Source organism: Lissotriton helveticus, chromosome 6 (assembly GCF_964261635.1).
Source record: "Lissotriton helveticus chromosome 6, aLisHel1.1, whole genome shotgun sequence".
Classification (NCBI taxonomy): domain Eukaryota; kingdom Metazoa; phylum Chordata; class Amphibia; order Caudata; family Salamandridae; genus Lissotriton; species Lissotriton helveticus.
Window position 1 is genome coordinate 906,510,293 of NC_136067.1, and position 18,953 is coordinate 906,529,245.

At 43.3% G+C, this 18,953-nt stretch overlaps 1 protein-coding gene across 4 annotated transcripts in view; it reads right to left on the reverse strand.

Annotated features, from left to right (window-relative positions):
* EIF2AK2 (eukaryotic translation initiation factor 2 alpha kinase 2) overlaps positions 1–18,953 on the reverse strand; it is a 580,031-nt gene that overhangs the window by 507,152 nt on the left and 53,926 nt on the right. For all 4 annotated transcript variants that reach the window (XR_013596181.1, XM_078648546.1, XM_078648547.1 and 1 more), the window contains exon 3: positions 16,665–16,803. Coding sequence is in view for 3 of the 4 variants with exons in the window: in XM_078648546.1 (XP_078504672.1) it covers positions 16,665–16,803 (139 nt within the window). In the remaining variant the exon portion in view is untranslated. The remainder of the gene's footprint in view (positions 1–16,664; positions 16,804–18,953) is intronic.

The window sequence follows — 18,953 nt, forward strand, 5'->3', positions numbered from 1 at the left end:
AAACATGTGTGTAGCCCACTGGATTTCCCTATTCCCAAGGACTGCCAATGTAGTAGGTGAGGTGTGTCCTAAGGGAAATAAGTACAATTTGGCATTGTTTTGTCATAGCCCAGAGGTCACCCCGAAGTCTTGTAGGGTTTTTTGGACTGGGGTCAGGTCAAGCGTAAGATTATGGACATAAAGCAGTACATTGTCTGGGTAGAGTGGGATAATTTCTATTGTTTGTCCCAGCGGTATTGACCAGGCACGGCTCTGTTCTCATAACTTAATGGGCAAAGGTTCAATGGCCATTGGAAACATCAATGGGAACTGCGGGCATCCCTGTATTTTACCCCACTTTACTGCGTACCGTTCTGAAATATAGCCGCCCGTTTTAGGAGGTGCTGAACAGAGGAGCCAAATTTAATGGGTCATAATAGCATACTGTAGCGCTTTAGAACCTCCATGAAGTATGTTCAGTCAAGGGTATCAAAAGCCTTTTTAAAATCCAGGGATAGACACTCTGCTTGCGGCCACATCATATGCGTAGCTTTAAATATCAGATAGAACTATAGCATATAGAACGAGATGCTATTGCAAGAGATTAGGGCGTTCTGATCTTTGTGTATCAGGCCCGTTAGGAAGGGCAAAAGTCTATCTGACAGCAGTTTACTATGAATTTTGTATTTTGAGTTTATTATAGAAATTGGTCTGTATGAGGGCAATGATTGCGTATCCCAGCCAGGCTTAAGAGAACAGTTAACTACAGCCACATTCAGCGATGTCGGCAATTCACCCTTCTCTGCCACATTGCGATATAACTTTGGTAGCCATGGGAACAATAGGGTCCTATACGTGTCATAGAGTTCATTGGGGAGGCCTTCCGTGCTGGGCATTTGCCTTGTACTAGTGCTCGGATTGCTATTTTTATCTCCTGTTCTGTGACTGGGGTGGCCAATGTTGTGGCCGGTGCCCGTGATGCCTGCAGGAAAGCCACATCTTGTAACAAGCATTTACAATGCAACGATCTCGCCTTTACAAAAGTTAGAGTTATTGGCATTGTAAATGACAAACTTTTTATGTATGTGTTGGTTTTGAAAACAGATAAATCTATGGCAGTCATTTACACAATGCCAATAGCTCAATCTCTTGCAAATGCGAGACCTATTGAATTTGCACATAAACACACACCGAGAGCCACACACACAGAGAGCCACACAGACACACACACAGAGCCACACACAGAGAGCCACACACACACACACACACACACACACACACACACACACACACACAGAGCCACACACACACACACGGAGCCACACACAGAGCAACACAGCTGTCTGCAGGCACAGCAATGCCACACTAAGCAAATTTAAAAATTGGCAACAATTTGTGGTTGTTTTTCACCTCTATACGTTCATGACGATGTAAAGCAGAGGTCGCCTGAATCAAAACCAAGAGAAATCGCAATGAACGGAGATCCTGAGGGGATCTCTCCAACTTCCCAGTGCATGGGCGCACCCACCAGTTGAGTTTGCTTTCCACTTTCCCATGAGAAAGCCGAGGATGAAGTCTGGCGCTGTACATTTTTTGTGCTGTACACCGGCCTATGAAAACCCCAGTCCCGTGTTGTTACTGTGGTGAATAGGGCCAGTGGGGAATGCCCGGACCGTAAAACCGATGAACCCTCCATATTTTAATTCAAGCAATTTTCTTCAAGCGTATTATTTCTTTTTGCACATCACGTTGTCAGTCATATTGTCGGCACACAAAAGCGTCTCTGTTCCCGTTTTAAAAAGCTGTTTTTTCACGAATTTAAGGCACCCACTATTTGTGTCTTACTCAAGTACAATAAAAAATGTATTGGTCAGAAGGTTAACATTTTAAGAATTGCGAATGGTTAATGAAAGCATCTATAGAGCTGGGGGAAGACACTGCAGTAATTCAAGAAAATGCAATTCACCGGGCATGCTTTGCCCAAGCTACCCTCTCAGGACGAAAACGAAACCAAAGAACCGGACTTGGCAGATGAACTGCTTTAAATGCTTCGGAATCCTGTTCGCATTTTATGGTCACGACTACAGCTACGATCTTCAACAGTTTATGATGAAATAAGAGACCAACCCAGTGTAGAAAGGTTATTTATACCAGCACAGTGAATACACTTCTCTGGAAGCTTGTATGGAAGGAGAAGCAGAAGAGAGTAATGGTCTGGGAAAAGATTGTCCACGTACCACTAACATGATTCGGAGTAAGCTTTTCGTCAGGAGTAAATGACGCCCTTGCAGTCTGATTAATCATTGATTAATCAGGCTGGTTTTGGCTGATATTTCACATACAAATGTGCACGTCGGCCACACTCAGCATTTCGATATGACGGTAAGGCACTAAAGGCAGTCCACTCGGTGAAAGGTGCTGTTAGCAACGTCAGATTCTCCAATATTTCTCCATTCCTGGTCAAATCAAATCAAATCAAATATACTTTATTCGGCTTTTGAAAAACAAAACCATAAAAGTTCATGATAAATACAATTTACAATCCATATAAAAACATTTTAAATGACTAGAGAACAGTAAGGAAGGGTCCCTGACATAAAAAGTTATTTTCCACTACAAGGTTATAGCAGTATCAAAGGAGTTCGTGGTTTAAACACAAGAGTTCATGAATAGCCTTTGTTATATGTCCAAATATTCAGAGGGGAAAGCCCGGGATTATGGGGTAAAAGTCATGTAGGTCCCATATTGATATTGGGCCATCTCTTACTCGAGGCGGGCAAGTTTTCAAATAAGGTACTATGTTTCGGTCCCTAAATCTCACGAGTACCAGGTCCCCCGCAGTGTCTTTGGGAAGAGAGCCCAGCCAACCAACCCTTCTAACACTCCTAATTACTCCATATAGACTAGGAGGCAATGGTCTGTTTTTTGAGAGCCAGAATTTAGTTTTATTGACTAAATCATATTGTCTCTCAATTTTTCCCGGTGGGAGAGAAGGTACACCCGCAAGAATGCACACGTATGGGGCCGCTTCCGGAGGTAAATGAATAGAATTAATTTTATTATGACCTACTCTCGGTGTGGTCAGCTGTGGGGGGGAAAGTTTAGTGGGGAATTTAGGTGTTTGTTGCCCTGAGGCAGTAGGGCCAGTGGGTTTTGTTTGATGCCTTTTATCTAGCACAGATGGTATTGAGCCTAGATGTATAGGAGAAGTCTTAGGGCGGTTGGGTGTAACACTGTGTTTGCCAGCCAACGGGTTTAAGGAAATGGCTTTCTCTATCACGGAAAGGCGTTCCCCTAACAAGTTCATTTTTTCTAGTAAGGGTGCTATCATGGAACTAAGCAGTTGTTCGATAATGGGGATAATTTGCAGTTGGGAAGAGGGTGCTATGGCTTCTGAAAACTCCACCAGCGGAGAAATCATTGGGGAGTTTACAGTGGATGGACACAGTTTTAGAGTTTTAGGATTATTACCACCTTTAATGACATCGATATTTTTCCTTATTGTGGATGGGATCTGAGGGGACTCATTGCTTTGTGGATTCGGACTGCAGGATTTATTAACAAATATGGATGAGTCTAGAGGTGTAGCCTTGTGTGAGAGTAAACTCACATTTTTGGGCAAAAGAGGAGTTTCTAATGAGGCATATGTGGTTTTGCAAATGAGGTTCAGCTCATCTAACAGGGAGCACGTTTGCCCACTGCTGTCTTCGTAGGTAAAATGGTCCACCTTGGTGGTCATGATGGTATAGGAATGTAGGGCCTTAATATGTAAAAGAGTCCACTAATAGGAACACAAAATACTTACAGGGGGTCTTTACCTATTTTTTAGTATACCAAGAATGTGGCAAACCAAGGGGGGTGGCCCGTCCCGTCCTTTTCCGGCCTTTGAGGGCCGTGGAGGGCCCGCCCTTTGCCCGGGCTTAGCCCCGGGCTATGTCCCGCGTCGCGGGATTGGGAGCTAGGTTTAAAACACTCCAGGCAGAGGGGCGGGAACGCCGAGGGAAGAGGCAGCAGCTGGTGAGCACAGAGACTGCTGGTCCTCGCAGTCCCTCGGCGTGTGCAGCAGTCTTTCCCCTGAAGTAGCCCCACTCGGATTTACAAGCGCTAGCAAAGCGCGCAGGTCCCACGTCGTCCCTTCAGGCCAGCAACCCTCTGTGAGCGGCACCCGCGGAGCGGGGGCCGCGATAGGTAAATGAATGTCCAGGCAGGGGGGCGGGAACGCCGAGGGAAGAGGCAGCAGCTGGTGAGCACAGAGACTGCTGGTCCTCGCAGTCCCTCGGCATGTGCAGCAGTCTTTCCCCTGAAGTAGCCCCACTCGGATTTACAAGCGCTAGCAAAGCGCGCAGGTCCCACGTCGTCCCTTCAGGCCAGCAACCCTCTGTGAGCGGCACCCGCGGAGCGGGGGCCGCGATAGGTAAATGAATGTCCAGGCAGGGGGGCGGGAACGCCGAGGGAAGAGGCAGCAGCTGGTGAGCACAGAGACTGCTGGTCCTCGCAGTCCCTCGGCGTGTGCAGCAGTCTTTCCCCTGAAGTAGCCCCACTCGGATTTACAAGCGCTAGCAAAGCGCGCAGGTCCCACGTCGTCCCTTCAGGCCAGCAACCCTCTGTGAGCGGCACCCGCGGAGCGGGGGCCGCGATAGGTAAATGAATGTCCAGGCAGGGGGGCGGGAACGCCAAGGGAAGAGGCAGCAGCTGGTGAGCACAGAGACTGCTGGTCCTCGCAGTCCCTCGGCGTGTGCAGCAGTCTTTCCCCTGAAGTAGCCCCACTCGGATTTACAAGCGCTAGCAAAGCGCGCAGGTCCCACGTCGTCCCTTCAGGCCAGCAACCCTCTGTGAGCGGCACCCGCGGAGCGGGGGCCGCGATAGGTAAATGAATGTCCAGGCAGGGGGGCGGGAACGCCGAGGGAAGAGGCAGCAGCTGGTGAGCACAGAGACTGCTGGTCCTCGCAGTCCTGGTCCTCGCAGTCCTGGTCAAGAATACAGTGTCACAATTGTAGAGAACTTTGCCTGCTCAAACTTTGGTCTGAAGTGGTCACATTAGAAAAAAACATAATATCTACGCTGCTTAACAAAATAACTTATTTAAACGTACTGGCATAGTTCAGTGGCTGTAACGATCCGTATGTTGCATGCTTTTTTCCACTTACTTGCAGGAGCTTTAGACGAAAAGCAGTGTTTTCTTTTACTGTTGCATTGTAGACCTACAACTAGAAAAGCAATCTCGAGTAACAATGCAATTATGAAAGCAGACAACGCGGTAATGAGGCGGTGCAAGGCTCAGGATTGTTCCCACCAGGGTCCATCCAGCACACGCCTCTCCCTCCAATCACCGAAGACTCCCATCGCCTGGTGACAACAGGAGACCCGAGGTTCCCTCTGGAAGCTGGCAGCCGTTTTGCAGACTCCTTGCACATGACGATTGAGCAGACTGAAGCTATGTTTAGTTGCAGTGAGTGTCCTTGGAGTGGGAACACAGGAAATACCGACCCAGAGCCACCTGTAAATCAGTGTCTTGTTAGGCTACGAATTGGTATTAGCGTCACACTACGCCAACAACCAGGAGTACTTTAGTACTCTTTCAATGTTACAAGATCTGTATTTGTTAGGGTCAATGACTGGCGTTCAAGTTACTGTCTCTCTTCACATCCTCCCTGGCACGAGCTCACATGCCAGGGAGGAGATATAAGAGCTAAAAGTAACCTGGATAAAAGTAGTAGTAAAAAGACAACCCACTCTCATCGTTTTAATATTTTCGAAGATTACCCAAAAGGTCCCTAGTTGTTTTAAAAGGGAGTCTTACCCACTAGAACCAGAAAGTCGCCACAAGAAGTTGGACTGTATTCGACTGAAGGGAACATTGGCTGAGGCCTGGCTGTTTACTACTAACTGTCGTTACGTGGAGATGCCGTCTTACCCCGAGAAAAATACCGGCCATATGTTCACGTTTTAACATTCTGCAAAGGATGTGGCTTAACGGCGAGAGTGGCCAACATTAAAGCTGGGGAACCAGGTTCTAGTCTGGCAGGAAAGAGGTTTATTCATCCTGTGATTCGGGGCAAAACACTTAATCTCCCCTGTGCCTAAAATTGAACGTATCTGTCTGTAATGCAACCGGTGCTCATGTAAAGCGCGCTCGGATACGATGTCATGCCGTTCGTGTGATGACCCCTCCCGGTGCCTACCTGAATGTCTCCCTAATTCAGCGACAATCAGTTCGAGTGCCTGACAGCCGGTTTCCATATGCCGTCCTTGAATTAAAAAGTCCGGTGTGCCTTCTCGTCACAGTAAATCAATCTGCGGTGGCAATCTTGACATATTCCTGATGAAATTACATTACCAATTGATTCTGCAGGGATTTCTTCCTAAACTATTGCTGGTGGATTTTATCATAATCTAGTATCGTGGGATTCATTTCACACCATATTTCTATGAGGAGTTTGTCGCAATTTATTGTTGTTTGCCCGTATATTCTGGACGTTTCTTGCCTTGAACTACTGTGGATGTTTGCAGTGGATTCCTTCGTACTGTGAGATCCCAGGGGAGAGATAAATAAGCCCCGTCCTTTTCATACACAGAACCAATAAACAGGCACAAAAATTGCGTATCAGTCTATACTAAATGGATTGATAGAACAAATGTGATGCCCTGACTTGTGAAACAGTCTATTCCCATGTGTGCGCACGCAAGAGAGTGAGAAGTTTAGGAAGCACGAGCAATGACGAGAGCAGCCAAGTCACGTCACACAGACCCGCTAGCTGCTCTCTCATAGGCAGGGAGCCAGTCTCAACCCCCCCCTTGACGAGCGCATGTGCAGCAACAGCCAAGGAAATGCCTTCAATGGACATTTCAATGACGTCATGAATCTGCCATAAGGTAGCAAAGCCTTTTTTGTTTTTTTTATTTCTTAAAACACTATGTTTGAAGCAAGCCTTGACACTGGCACTACAGGGCAGAATATAACTACACCCCACCCATCGCTGCCTCAGTCAGTATATATGTGTAGACACCAACATAAACAAATACATAGGCCTTATTCACATTGATAGGCAGAGGATTAATGAATGTAGCGTAACTGTTGAAGGACTGTTAACTTTTGGAAACCGCTTGTTTTTTGAGTGAAATAGCCATATATCTAAACACTCACGTGTACACGCGTGTATATTAGTAAACACAAATCAAAACCTCCAAAGTGTGGCACTTCACAGGACACCGCATGAATGCCATGCAGCTGCATTGTTTAATTAAATCACATATGTGACCATTTCTGGGAGGTTTGGATTTCAACCAATAGGAAGCCTATTTGTGAAGATGAGGGTTAACAGGTACATTATGGTCAACTGTTGCCTACTCTGAATTCTGCAGAGACGCACTTGTTCCCGCCTTCTTAGGACTTCTAATAATAACCATTTTGCCCGTACCAACAAAGGCCTAACTTCAGACTGAGACGTCTAACCTTCCCGGCCTTCTTTTCCCATTTTAGATCCGGAGACTATGACGCCTTGAAGAGTTTGCTCAGCCAACACGTTGACATGCTTGCTGTAGTCTGATGTCACCTTCTCTCGTCATCACAATGCCAGCCTTCAGACCCCGTCGAGGTTGCGTGCGTGACACCTCACCCCCCCCACGTTGTAGACGGAAACCACACATATGCACAGAGACTCAGAAACATACTCAAGCACAAACAGAATCACTGACACATACAGCCACGCACGCACACAAAGTCAAACACACATAGACAAAAACAATGCACACGGAGGGATACCGACACACACATATAGAAACAAAACGCATGCGCACAGACAGAAAAGCAAATACAGAAAGGGCACACAACACAGACTCTCACTAGCAGGCAGGCACGGGCCAACATCAAAATAAGCTGGTAACTGACCACGTCATTGCTTTCACCGTCCTTTGACGTGGTGTCTTGAGGTGACTAGAGTAGAAATAATCTACTTGCGATATGGGCAGCCTTTCATATGACTGTCAGTATCATAATCCACAACATCAGTTGGCTATAACTCATTCAATAAGGCCAGAGCCGCACTCACCGTGAGGAGCGTGAGTCAGCCCTGGCCCCAGGGGGGCTCAGCCCTCCGACCTGCCTTCCATTCTCGGCACGAAGACCAGCCAAGCGCAGAGTAGACTAGCCAAGCGCCGAGTAGACTGAAAGAACCGACAACTCACCGGAGATCCTCACGGGGCACGGACGGGCGTACGACGTGACAAACAAGGTGCCAGATCCGGAAGGCAAGAGAGGAGCGCTCCACACCACCATGTTTCTCTGAGGTCAAGCAGAAATGCCTCGGAGAAACGCCCCGTCATTTTCGGATTCGGGGGCGTGTTTTTCTTTCTCTCCTCTTCCCATTGGCTGGAATGTAAAATTCCAGCCAATGGGAAGAGGAGAGAAAGAACCTAAAAAATACACCCCCGAATCCCAAAAAGATGGGGCTTAAATGGAAAGACGCCAGTCTTCTCCAATAGCTGGCCAGCATTTAGGAGGCCAGCCAATGGAGCAGAGGGGCGGGTTCAAGCCCCACTCTGAAAAACATAAGATCTCGCCGGCGAGACTGCGCAAGCAGGCCGAGACCTAAAAATGCCACAACTGAGGCATTATTACTGCACTGTGATGTTGAGTATAACATGGAGCAGACTTGGTTAATCTCATTTTGTGTTCCCACTCATCTCCCATCTTTGATCATGATAGCTGAGATGAGCGTTTGCGGGTTGGGTTGGTTTTAGTATCCATGCCAGGAGTCAACCAGCCCTTCACCCTCTGTGTGGGATTTGTCTCTGTAGGTTGCATGGTCCAAACAGTGTAGCTGCTCAAGCAGTCTGCTGAATGTTTGTCCGACCTCATTGCGAGTGTCGGTTTGCTTCAGAGTCTGCATTGCTGTGTGCTGCAGCACCAAAAGCGAGCTTTCCACCAATTCAATATTCTACCTTAGAGGTCTCCCATTGTATCAATGGGGATGAGGCAGTATTATCATGATCATGAAAGTAGTGGATGATATGCTCCCCTATTTCTTCCTTAAAAGCTGGATCTTCCAACCATGATGGCAGGAGTTTCCAGGTAGGGATAGGATTAGGCACCATGCCCCATCACATATTGCGTGCGAGGAGGGCAATGGTGAATGGGAGTGATCAAGGTATGTATCTAATACACTATTTAAATCCCCATCCAATATCCAGGGTATAGTTACCCAGTCTACCAATGTTCAAGAGATGTGATTGTTCAAATTTCATAACTGTAAGAAATTTGAGATCATTTTCAGCAAGGTTAGACATTACAATCCTCAGCAAGTAACATTATATTTTAATCATGATCAATATCACTTAAATCAATTTTCTGATTGGTTCTATGATTTTGATATACTGCTAACCTAGATTATAAATAATTTTCCACTAAATTCAATAGACTTACTTCTCACCGCAATCATACTAGTCATTCAGTCATTTCATTAAAAATACCACACAGAAAGTTGGTGCAACACTATCTAAAAAATCCGCACTCATAAAAACAAGACCTTCTTGTCAAAGAAGACAACTATAGGTGATCAACAAACAAAAAACATGAGACATCAGGAAGCAGCTTGGGGTCAACTAATTGGGGCAATTATGTTGGGCTCTGACTGGGCAGGGAACTGAGGTACATAGAACAAAATATTATTATTTCATTTGATTTTGAATGCACATATTGATCATCTTCTGACTATTCTAATACTTCATTAGATATATTATTTAAAAAAAATGACTGATCAAAAATTGTAGAACTTCACATGTAGCAGGTCTAAATGTTATACCCATTGATGTAGTAAAATCAGATCTCACCTTTTGGAGACTATTACTATGTCAACTATTTACACAAGTGGACATCTTATCTTCATGGAAAGGTGCAATAATCCATCCAAACCATTCTTGACTGCAATGGCAGGATATTTGGGAATTTTTTTACTCTACTAATTATATTCATGGCCCATCTAATGCAACTTACTCCAGTTCAGTCAATTCAATAGGTTCTGAATAGGTTGTGCTACTAACAACAATAGCATTACCCTCAAATCGTTAGTTAACAAAGTAACAAAGGAAAGGTTTACTCTGCATTTCTGTTCCATCGACTACAGTACAGTTTGATAAAGTCAATCAAGGCAGTCTGTGGGACAAACAACTAAAATGGGTAAACAACAGTATGTTATTACATTTTCTAATCACCCTGCGTGACAAAATAAGCTGAAAATAAAAATTGACTAACAACAAGTCTGTCTTTCAAACGATGTCTGCATTAAATGGTTTCAAGCAAGGTTGCACTTTGGTGCCCTTTCTTTTTTCCCTTCACATTTCAGATCCACTATTTTGTTTCGATTATGTAGCACACCTACTACCAAAATTAAGCACGCAAAGCAATACTCATCTAGTCTACATGGATGATTGAGTCATCTTTTAATTAACTCCAACTGACCTGCAAACCCAACTTTTCATATTACATGAATAAAATATTGTAAATAGTCTAATGGTTAATCTAGGGAAAACAAAAGTGATGTACTCTGGTAAACTTTTCAAAAAGGCGGCTTGGGCAATCGACGGAAAAGAAATAGATCAAGTAAATAAATAGAATCACTTGGGATTAACCAGCAACATAAATATATCATGGATGACCATACTTCAGCTAAGAAATCGAAATTATGTATAATCACAAAGTTTATAAAGATATTCTCAAATATTTATAGAGGTCACATTATTAGAAATTCAATTATCCTAATAAATTTGAAGCTCATTCCATCCCACCTATACGAATCTTTATTTTTATTTTTTTAAACTTTTTTTTATTTTTTGTTTTGTACAGTACATTATTGGCTTTAGCAAGCCTTGAGACCATTTACAATCAATCGTTGTAGTTCCTTCCTCTGTTACATAATAGTTTATACAGTATAATATAAAACTATTTACATTTAGGTTCAGTCTATAGTGCACGTTTCAATCACTGCTCTCCATTGATGAATCATCAGTCGGCATTATACATATGTTTCTTCGATAAGCTTTCCATTTTCCCCATACCCGTACCCATTTTTTGGGGCACCCTCTATGTATGATGTACACCGCTCTTTCGGTAACCATCGCCATATTCATACCTTTACTCCAGTCCCTTACCGTGATAGTACTCCGTGCCCCCCATTGTTTTGCGACGTTCCTCTTAGCTATAGTCATACCTAGTGTCGCCCAAGTTTGCGCTGCACTGTTAAGATCTATGGCCTCCCATATATTTAATAGACATCTCCTAGGCTTTGGTGGTACCGGGGCCATGCTTACTGTCGTTATTGTGGCCATTACTGCCTCCCAATATACCACTATTTAGGGACATTCCCACAGCGTGTGGTAAAATGTGCCTGTTGCCCCACACTGTCGTAGGCAGAGCTGTCTATCTGACCTTCCCATTTTATATAGCGTAACCCTAGTGTCGTAAAGCCCATGTAGCACTTTAAATTGGATTAGGCGTAGTTTTGAAGAGATTGCCACCTCCCTCGGGGATGCTAACGCCTCTTGCCAATCCATCTCGTCCAGTTCCCCCACCTTTGTCTGCCATTTGCCCCTGGAGTGATTGCGTGGGGTCAGGGTGATTGTTAATGAATTTCTGATATGCTAAAGATGTGGCTTTTTTGTGCATGTGTTCTGTACCTATATGCCTCTTTAGCTCTTAAAATGAAAAACGGTCAATGAGCTGGATAAGAGCTACATGAGAGAAATAAGATCCTAAGTAAATTTACATTCCGTCACTCCAATTTGCATACTACGCCTAGAACATTGATAACTTTAAAAAAAAACAATGCTAAACTTTTTATGTGATTGTGGCAGAGCCAATGGAAATTTCTTAAAAAGATTATTTATCGAAGAACTAAGCGCGAATGTTGATGAATATGATCTGCATGGAGTGGAAGGAGGTCATAACAAAAACTTCGAAGTTCAACAATGGTATGAATAAGCTATCTATGCTGAAGAACTATAAACTTCTGGAATGTATAACTGATACTTATTTAACATAAAATCGGGATATCTACATTCCAATCTACAGGCTGCATGTAAAATCAAGTATCTAATCATGTATCTAAAACGCAGACTAATGTGTACTCCACTAGGCAAATTTGAAGGATCTTGAAATGTGCAATGCCTAGCCTCAAAAAGACGTAAGTTTTGCAGCTATAAAAATGAAACCATTGACCACAATTTGTAACTGATCCTAAGAAAAATGTATGTGCGGATATCATTCAATATGGCAAACATAAGGTCAGTTAAGGTAGTAACTAAGTACTGTTTTTCTTCAAAGAATCGTTATTTTATTGGGAAGCTTATAACATTTTTAGATGTTGATACACCTTTCTACAAAAGGCTACAATTTTAGATGTTTCTGTGTGACTTATACCATCATGTCTTAATCAGCCCATATAGATTGTTTATCTCTTTATATATAATATGCTCACTTTAAATGATTTGATTTATTTTAATGTCTATTTTATAGTAATTGATATATTTTTTATACAATAAGCTACTTGCTACTACTATTGTTCTGTATCTAAATAAAACTACATATAATAATGTGTTGTTTATCTCATTTCATCTAGTTTTGTTTATTCATGTACTATTTGAGCGTCATTATCCAGGAACATAATATTATTCTCTATGAGTTTCAGATCCCTTCAGTTGTTCCTCATAGATGCATGATGAGCATCTTTCCATATAACTAAATTTCTTATTACAGAGTCTATCCAACCAGCTCAGAGTCTCTACATTAAGCTTTGTGGTATTCAGGTGCATTGTTCACAATCACTCTAAGAAAATACATAGAATTGAATATAACTTAATGACTGAGCAACAGAATAATTTTTACAAGGGCAAAATTAGTAGCATAACAGAATTAAAGTGAGTTTTGAGGTATCAAGAGCCCTCACCATGGGCACGGCCATTTTGGTTTAAAAGCGAAACTCACAACAAGCGTGACCGCCTTAAGGGGAACATCACAGGCACAGAACGGGTAGCGCATGCGCAGAGGACAGCAACGGCGAGCGAACAAAAGCGAAAGATAGCAGAGAGCAGAACAAAACTATCCAAAGAGAAGGCTCTATTGCGCAGCAGAAGCACAACAACAGCACTAAGGCCAGAAACGAATCCCACATAACACGCAGTCATCTTGGTAGCGGTGCGTGATACAGCAGACGTGGCCACTCGGCTGTAAGACAAAACGAAACCCATAAAAGGGCAAAGCAACGCTCAAGTAGAAAGCAGCAGAAAAGAGCTGAGGGAGCTAGGCGTAACAGCGCTTGACAACAACAACCGCTGCGCTAAAGCTGGAAACGAGGCACACAGAAGGAGAGGCCATATAATAATAACTGACGCTACCGCCAAACAGTGCTGATAAATCATACCGCAGAACTATAGGTCACAGCGGGCCAGGCAGCTAAGGCGACCAACCAGCAATAAGCCACAAAGAACCACCAGAAAAGGTGTACGCAACAATAAACAAAGTCGCTTAAAGTGACTACATAATTAAGGTATGACAATTTCGACGAAGCTGCAAGCAAAAGGCCATGAGGGTATTGCGCAACAGACATACAGCAACCAACCAGAGCTGTAAGTAGGCAAAAAGTAGCAACGGAAGAACTACTGGCAAGCGGCAATACACCCTAGCAATCATAGGAAGCTCCACTACGACACTAATCAGTAATACTACCGAAAAGCAACATTGCAAACCCAAAGCAAAACCAAAGATAGCGGAAAGAACAACACGAAACCTCCAGATACACCAAAAGGGATACAAATAGCGCTACAATTACCAAAAGTTAACACAGCCAATCGAAATCAACGACAAAGGACTTACAACAACCACCGTATTCTGTACCCCCGAAACACTTCGAGATGGCAAGCGGAGACAGTAAAACAACGCAAAAACTAAAGAAAAACAGGCTGGAGGGAAATAATGATTTTTTTTTTAGAAAAGACAAGGGGACCCGATAATTGGCTAGGGACCACAGGTAACAATTCTAATAAGAGGAACAATGGTCCTTAGCAGACTGAAGAATGAAAAACGAAAATACAATATAGGCCACAATGGGTTACTATATAAATCCACTGTCCAGCCGGACATGGAGTTTTATTCAACAATAGTTAAGAATATAGTCAACAATTTCTGAAACAGCGGTTTCTATGATAGGGCACACGCCTGTACCCTATATTGGGAAAGAAGTGTGGAGAACAATAAAGATTGATCAAACAAAACAAATAAACATAAATACAGGCAAAAACTTTGAGCTGTGGTCACTCGCATGTATTATACTATGCAGCGAGTTTAACCAGAAATAGAAACCACAAAAGTTAGGCACAATGGAAAACTGTGGTGCTATTTACAAGTGTCGACGTTTCGATCCCATTGCTCATTCATTTTCGGGACCATCATCAGGACCAAACCAATACATTTGCCTGGGAAAAGTAATAATGGCCTGTTGGGGTAAAGAACAGGGAGGGAAAATTACAGTGGTCTGTGAGAGACAGTTACGAAAATGAATATAGCATTTAGGAAAACAGCTAGGCAGCGAAACAATTAGTGACTTGAGTGAAATAGGCATGCCGAATACAATTTCAGCCGGAAGGACACGTGTGTGGTAAAAAGTGTCTTGACTCAAACCTGAAACAACCTGCTGTTGCTGGGGTGCAAGGCATACTGTTTATCGTGCTTATGGTCCACACATATTGCCGCGATGGTGGTTTAAGTGATCGAAGCGATTTTGGGGCGTTCATCAATATTTGGAATTGCCCGAGGCTGTAGAGTAAAGGTGCTTCTACCGTTTAACTCAATAAGCTTTGAAGCAATGCGACGTGTTGATAACTCAGCGTTTGGGCGTGATTTAAGGAATTGGAAGTTGAATGGTAACTCGGACGAGTGACTATGTAGGAGCCAGGGTAGGGGCTCGCAGGGTCGAGGGAGTGAGCTGAACATTTCAGAATCTTACCAAAATTAAATGTGGGCACTTGTTGCAGCCAAGGGAAACGGCGCCGTCGCTGCCGGATAAATGCCGCTTTTTAGACCCAGACCCTATGGTGGGAAGAAAGGACCCGGGTTAGATAGCGTGCTAGTAAATGGGAGTGAGGCAAGCTATGGGTGGTGTTAGTAGAAGCCACATACCTAGTTCGGCAGGGGGGTAAATAAACTTCGGGTGGAGGGGGTTACATCTCCCGTATTATCCAGGAAGTTGGGAGCTCCAGGGGATCAGGACTTATGGTCTCCAAGTAGAGCCTGCTGTAAGAAATGTAAGAAAGGAATAAGCCGTCTGCAATGGGAAATGCTGATTCCTCATGGTGATCAAGCACACAAGGGGTCTGTTCTTACCTCAATTTTGAGAAGGAGGGCTGGAAACAGCAACGACGTGCTGTACGTGTCAATGGCACGATGGCTTGTAAAGACAAGCTGGATTTCACACGGAGCTCCTAAATAGGGAAGCCAAAATGGCCGCCAGTGCCGGGGGAGTCTAAATAAAGGAAGGACTCGTGTGTGGTTTTGCTGGGATATGGTGTCGCCATCTTGGAGTGGTGTTTAGTTCGTTTGTGAAGGTGCAAATAGGCATGCAAGGGGCATGCTGTGCGACAAGTAGCATGCATTGGAACAATTAAATTTGCAATAAGGATTATATAATGGCAGTAAGGAATTTACAGGTTTGAATTAGCATTTAGAAATTGAAAAGTAAGGAATAAAAATTCAAAAGTAAGGAATAAAAATTCAAAAGTAAGGAATAAAAATTCGGGGAACAGTATCATTTTGGCACGGTCATGCAGTTCAATACATTTGAATATAAAATCGTTTTGAACAAGTAAAATTGTGATTCTCCTATCATTAACTAGAAGCAGAGTTTACAATAGGGAGGCCCAATCCTCATGAAACCGTGAAGAACTTAAGGCAATTATTTTCTTTGACACAATTAGGAGTGGCCTTAACAGAAATGAGCACACATGAATACTGACATCAGTACACAACAAGACAGAGACCTCTTAGACTTTCTCATAACGAGCGCCGCGAAGATAGTACTAGCCAATTGGAAAAACACCTCCAAGGCCACATTTAAGGGGTGGCTAAAATGGATAACATTCTTGAGAGGAGCAGACAACACTGTTCTAAAACACACTCAAGGGAGGAAACCAAACAGAGAGATGTGGTCCGCACTAGACATCGCCCTAGACCCTTTCAAACCACCATAGACAGCACCCACAAGCGCACCTGCACCCAAAATAAACGACGGTACCAAAAGCCGATCACCAACCAGCAACAACAACTAAATGTTATATGTTTCTATGTTAGGTTATTTGTGTAAGAACAAGCACGGAACAAAGACCGCCAAGCCCAATGCAAAGTATATATGGACAGGTCTTACCAAGAGAGTCATGCAAGTTAAAACCGAAAAGACACTAACAACTTTCTCAATTCTTGTATTGGCATGTGCCAAAATAAGCAGAAGACCCCAACAGCCGGCATTAATGTATGTATCCTTGAGTATGTTTTATGTAAATGAAAATACAATAAAAATATTATATAAAAAAGTTATTTTTAAAAAGTTTTTTTTTAAAAGGAAATCATTAGATTATAAACATTTTAGTATTGAGATGATCAAAAATTAAAGATATCACTTTCAAAGGTTATCATAATAACTCACCAAGTTCTGAGGTGCGTTAGAACTGCGAGCCATCAATAATTCAAAAGTATTTTTGGCTGCAAGCTTTTTTGCCTCTTTTTTGTTCTTGCCATAGGCTTCAGGAAATTTATCGCCATTTACTATGTACCAGCATGGAAATCTGGAAATTAAGAATAATATAATTAAATTAAATACACAGAAATCACAGTACAAATAAGAACATTTTAGAGACATGCAATAAAGTTATTTTTAAACTACATTATATTTAATTTTTTCTTCACCATTCCAATATAGAAAAACAAAATGAGGAGCAGTTGCACTGACTTAAAAGATTTTAATATCGAAGCATAATCTGATTTATTTATTTTTAAATGGAGAGTTCCGATTGGTTTACTATTGGGACCAAAAGGCAACTTTCATAAATAGTTAGCCAATTGTGACTTAAACTATGGGAGCTACTTGTTTACACTGGCATCTTTTTATCACCTGAAGTATTTTCAAACGTGGAAATAAAGCAAAGCACCGTGCAACTACTATGACACTTCAATCAGATGATATTGGCCACTCCCAGAAGATGGAGGCGAAAGGAGCACTGTTCCGGCATCAGTCAAAGCCAGCACCTCAATAAAAGGAAGTTTGCATTTATGAAAGAGATACATCTCTCGATATACCACAGGGAAAAAAATATATAGAGTGCCTACTGATAATGGGCATACATTAATCAGGCAGCAACGTTTTCACTCAAAGCAATTTCCAGCATCTCAAAGTGTCAAGGAAATGTCAAGGCAAAACATTGGCTGAAACACATTCTCTGACAGTATCAGTTTTAAGACAGTCCTTGGGAATGAGAGAATTTCACTACAGCTGTGGGTCATGAGAAGTGTTTACAAGAGGATGAGAAAGACAGTAGTTATTTATCAGTAAGGAATATGCTACTTACCAGTATGCATCTGTTCTTGGCATAGAGCGCTGCAGAGTGGTACAGATCGCCATCTGGTGTTGGGCTTGGATGATTGCACTTGTTTTTCTCTTGGAGAAGTCTTTTGTAGTCACGTGGTTGGTGACTCCTCCCTTCGGTGATAGTGCGCATGGGCATCGGCTCTATCCTTAGATTGTTTTGCTATGGTAGGGTTAGATGGAGTAATATGATAGAATACAGAAAGAGATGCTAATGTAAGTGTATCTAAATAAGATAATGTTGGAACAACAGGGAGGGCATGTACCACTCTGCAGCCCTCTATGCCAAGAACAGATGCATACTGGTAAGTAGCATTTTCCGTTCGAGGCATATGGGCTGCAGATGGTACATTTATGAATAGATTACACAGCAGTTTTCTCCCTAGCGGTGGTCACCTGTGTCTGTTGCAACAGTTTGAAATAAAGCTTTTAATACAGCCTGGCCCACCCTTGCTTGTTGTGTTGCCTGCACGTCAACACAGTAGTGTTTTGTGAAGGTATGCGGTGTAGACCAAGTTGCTGCTTTGCATATGTCATCTAGGGGAATGTTCCCTAAGAATGCCATAGATGCCCCTAGTTTGCGTGTGGAATGAGCTCTAGGGGGAACAGTTAGTGTTCTTTTTGCTTTTATGTAACATATTTGCATACATTTTACGATCCGCCTGGCAATCCCTGCTTTAGAGATAGGGTTCACACAGAAGGATACAAAGTTCCCCAGGGAAGAGAGTATTACAGTGTGGAGAGGGAATAAGACGTGCAGAGTCAAGGAACGAGGGAGGTTCCTTTGTCGGAACTAGAGAGCCTCACACACCCAGAGCGTTAGGTGTGAAACACACCCTGACTGTAGGATGTCCAGTTTCATCATCGGCTCACTGCTCCTCATCAGACCGGCGCTGCAATGTCTGACGGAGTGCCGGAAGGCACCCTTTTGGCGGAGTTCTTTTGTTCCTTGCCGATGGTGTGTGTGAGTGAAAAAGAGAGGAAGTGTAGTCGGTGCAGAGTGAGTGTATATTAAAACAGGGTAAACAGTCCACAATGGGTTTTATTGACGTGGCTGATTCCCTGATTAAAAGGGGTGAGAGGGGAGCTAGAGACTGTGTATGGGTACAGAAAACTAACTCAACCCCCTGGTGTGGTCAACATGTTTCTCGCTAACCAGCGATTCGTCAGGACCAAAATTGAATATGCTACTTACCAGTATGCATCTGTTCTTGGCATGTAGGGCTGCTAACATTCATATCTTAGCATTAGATCGCCGCCTAGTGTTGGGCTCGGATGATTGCACATTGTTGTCCTGGAAGAGTCTTCGAAGTATCCTGAGATAGGTGGCTCCTCCCCTGGACTACAGTGTGC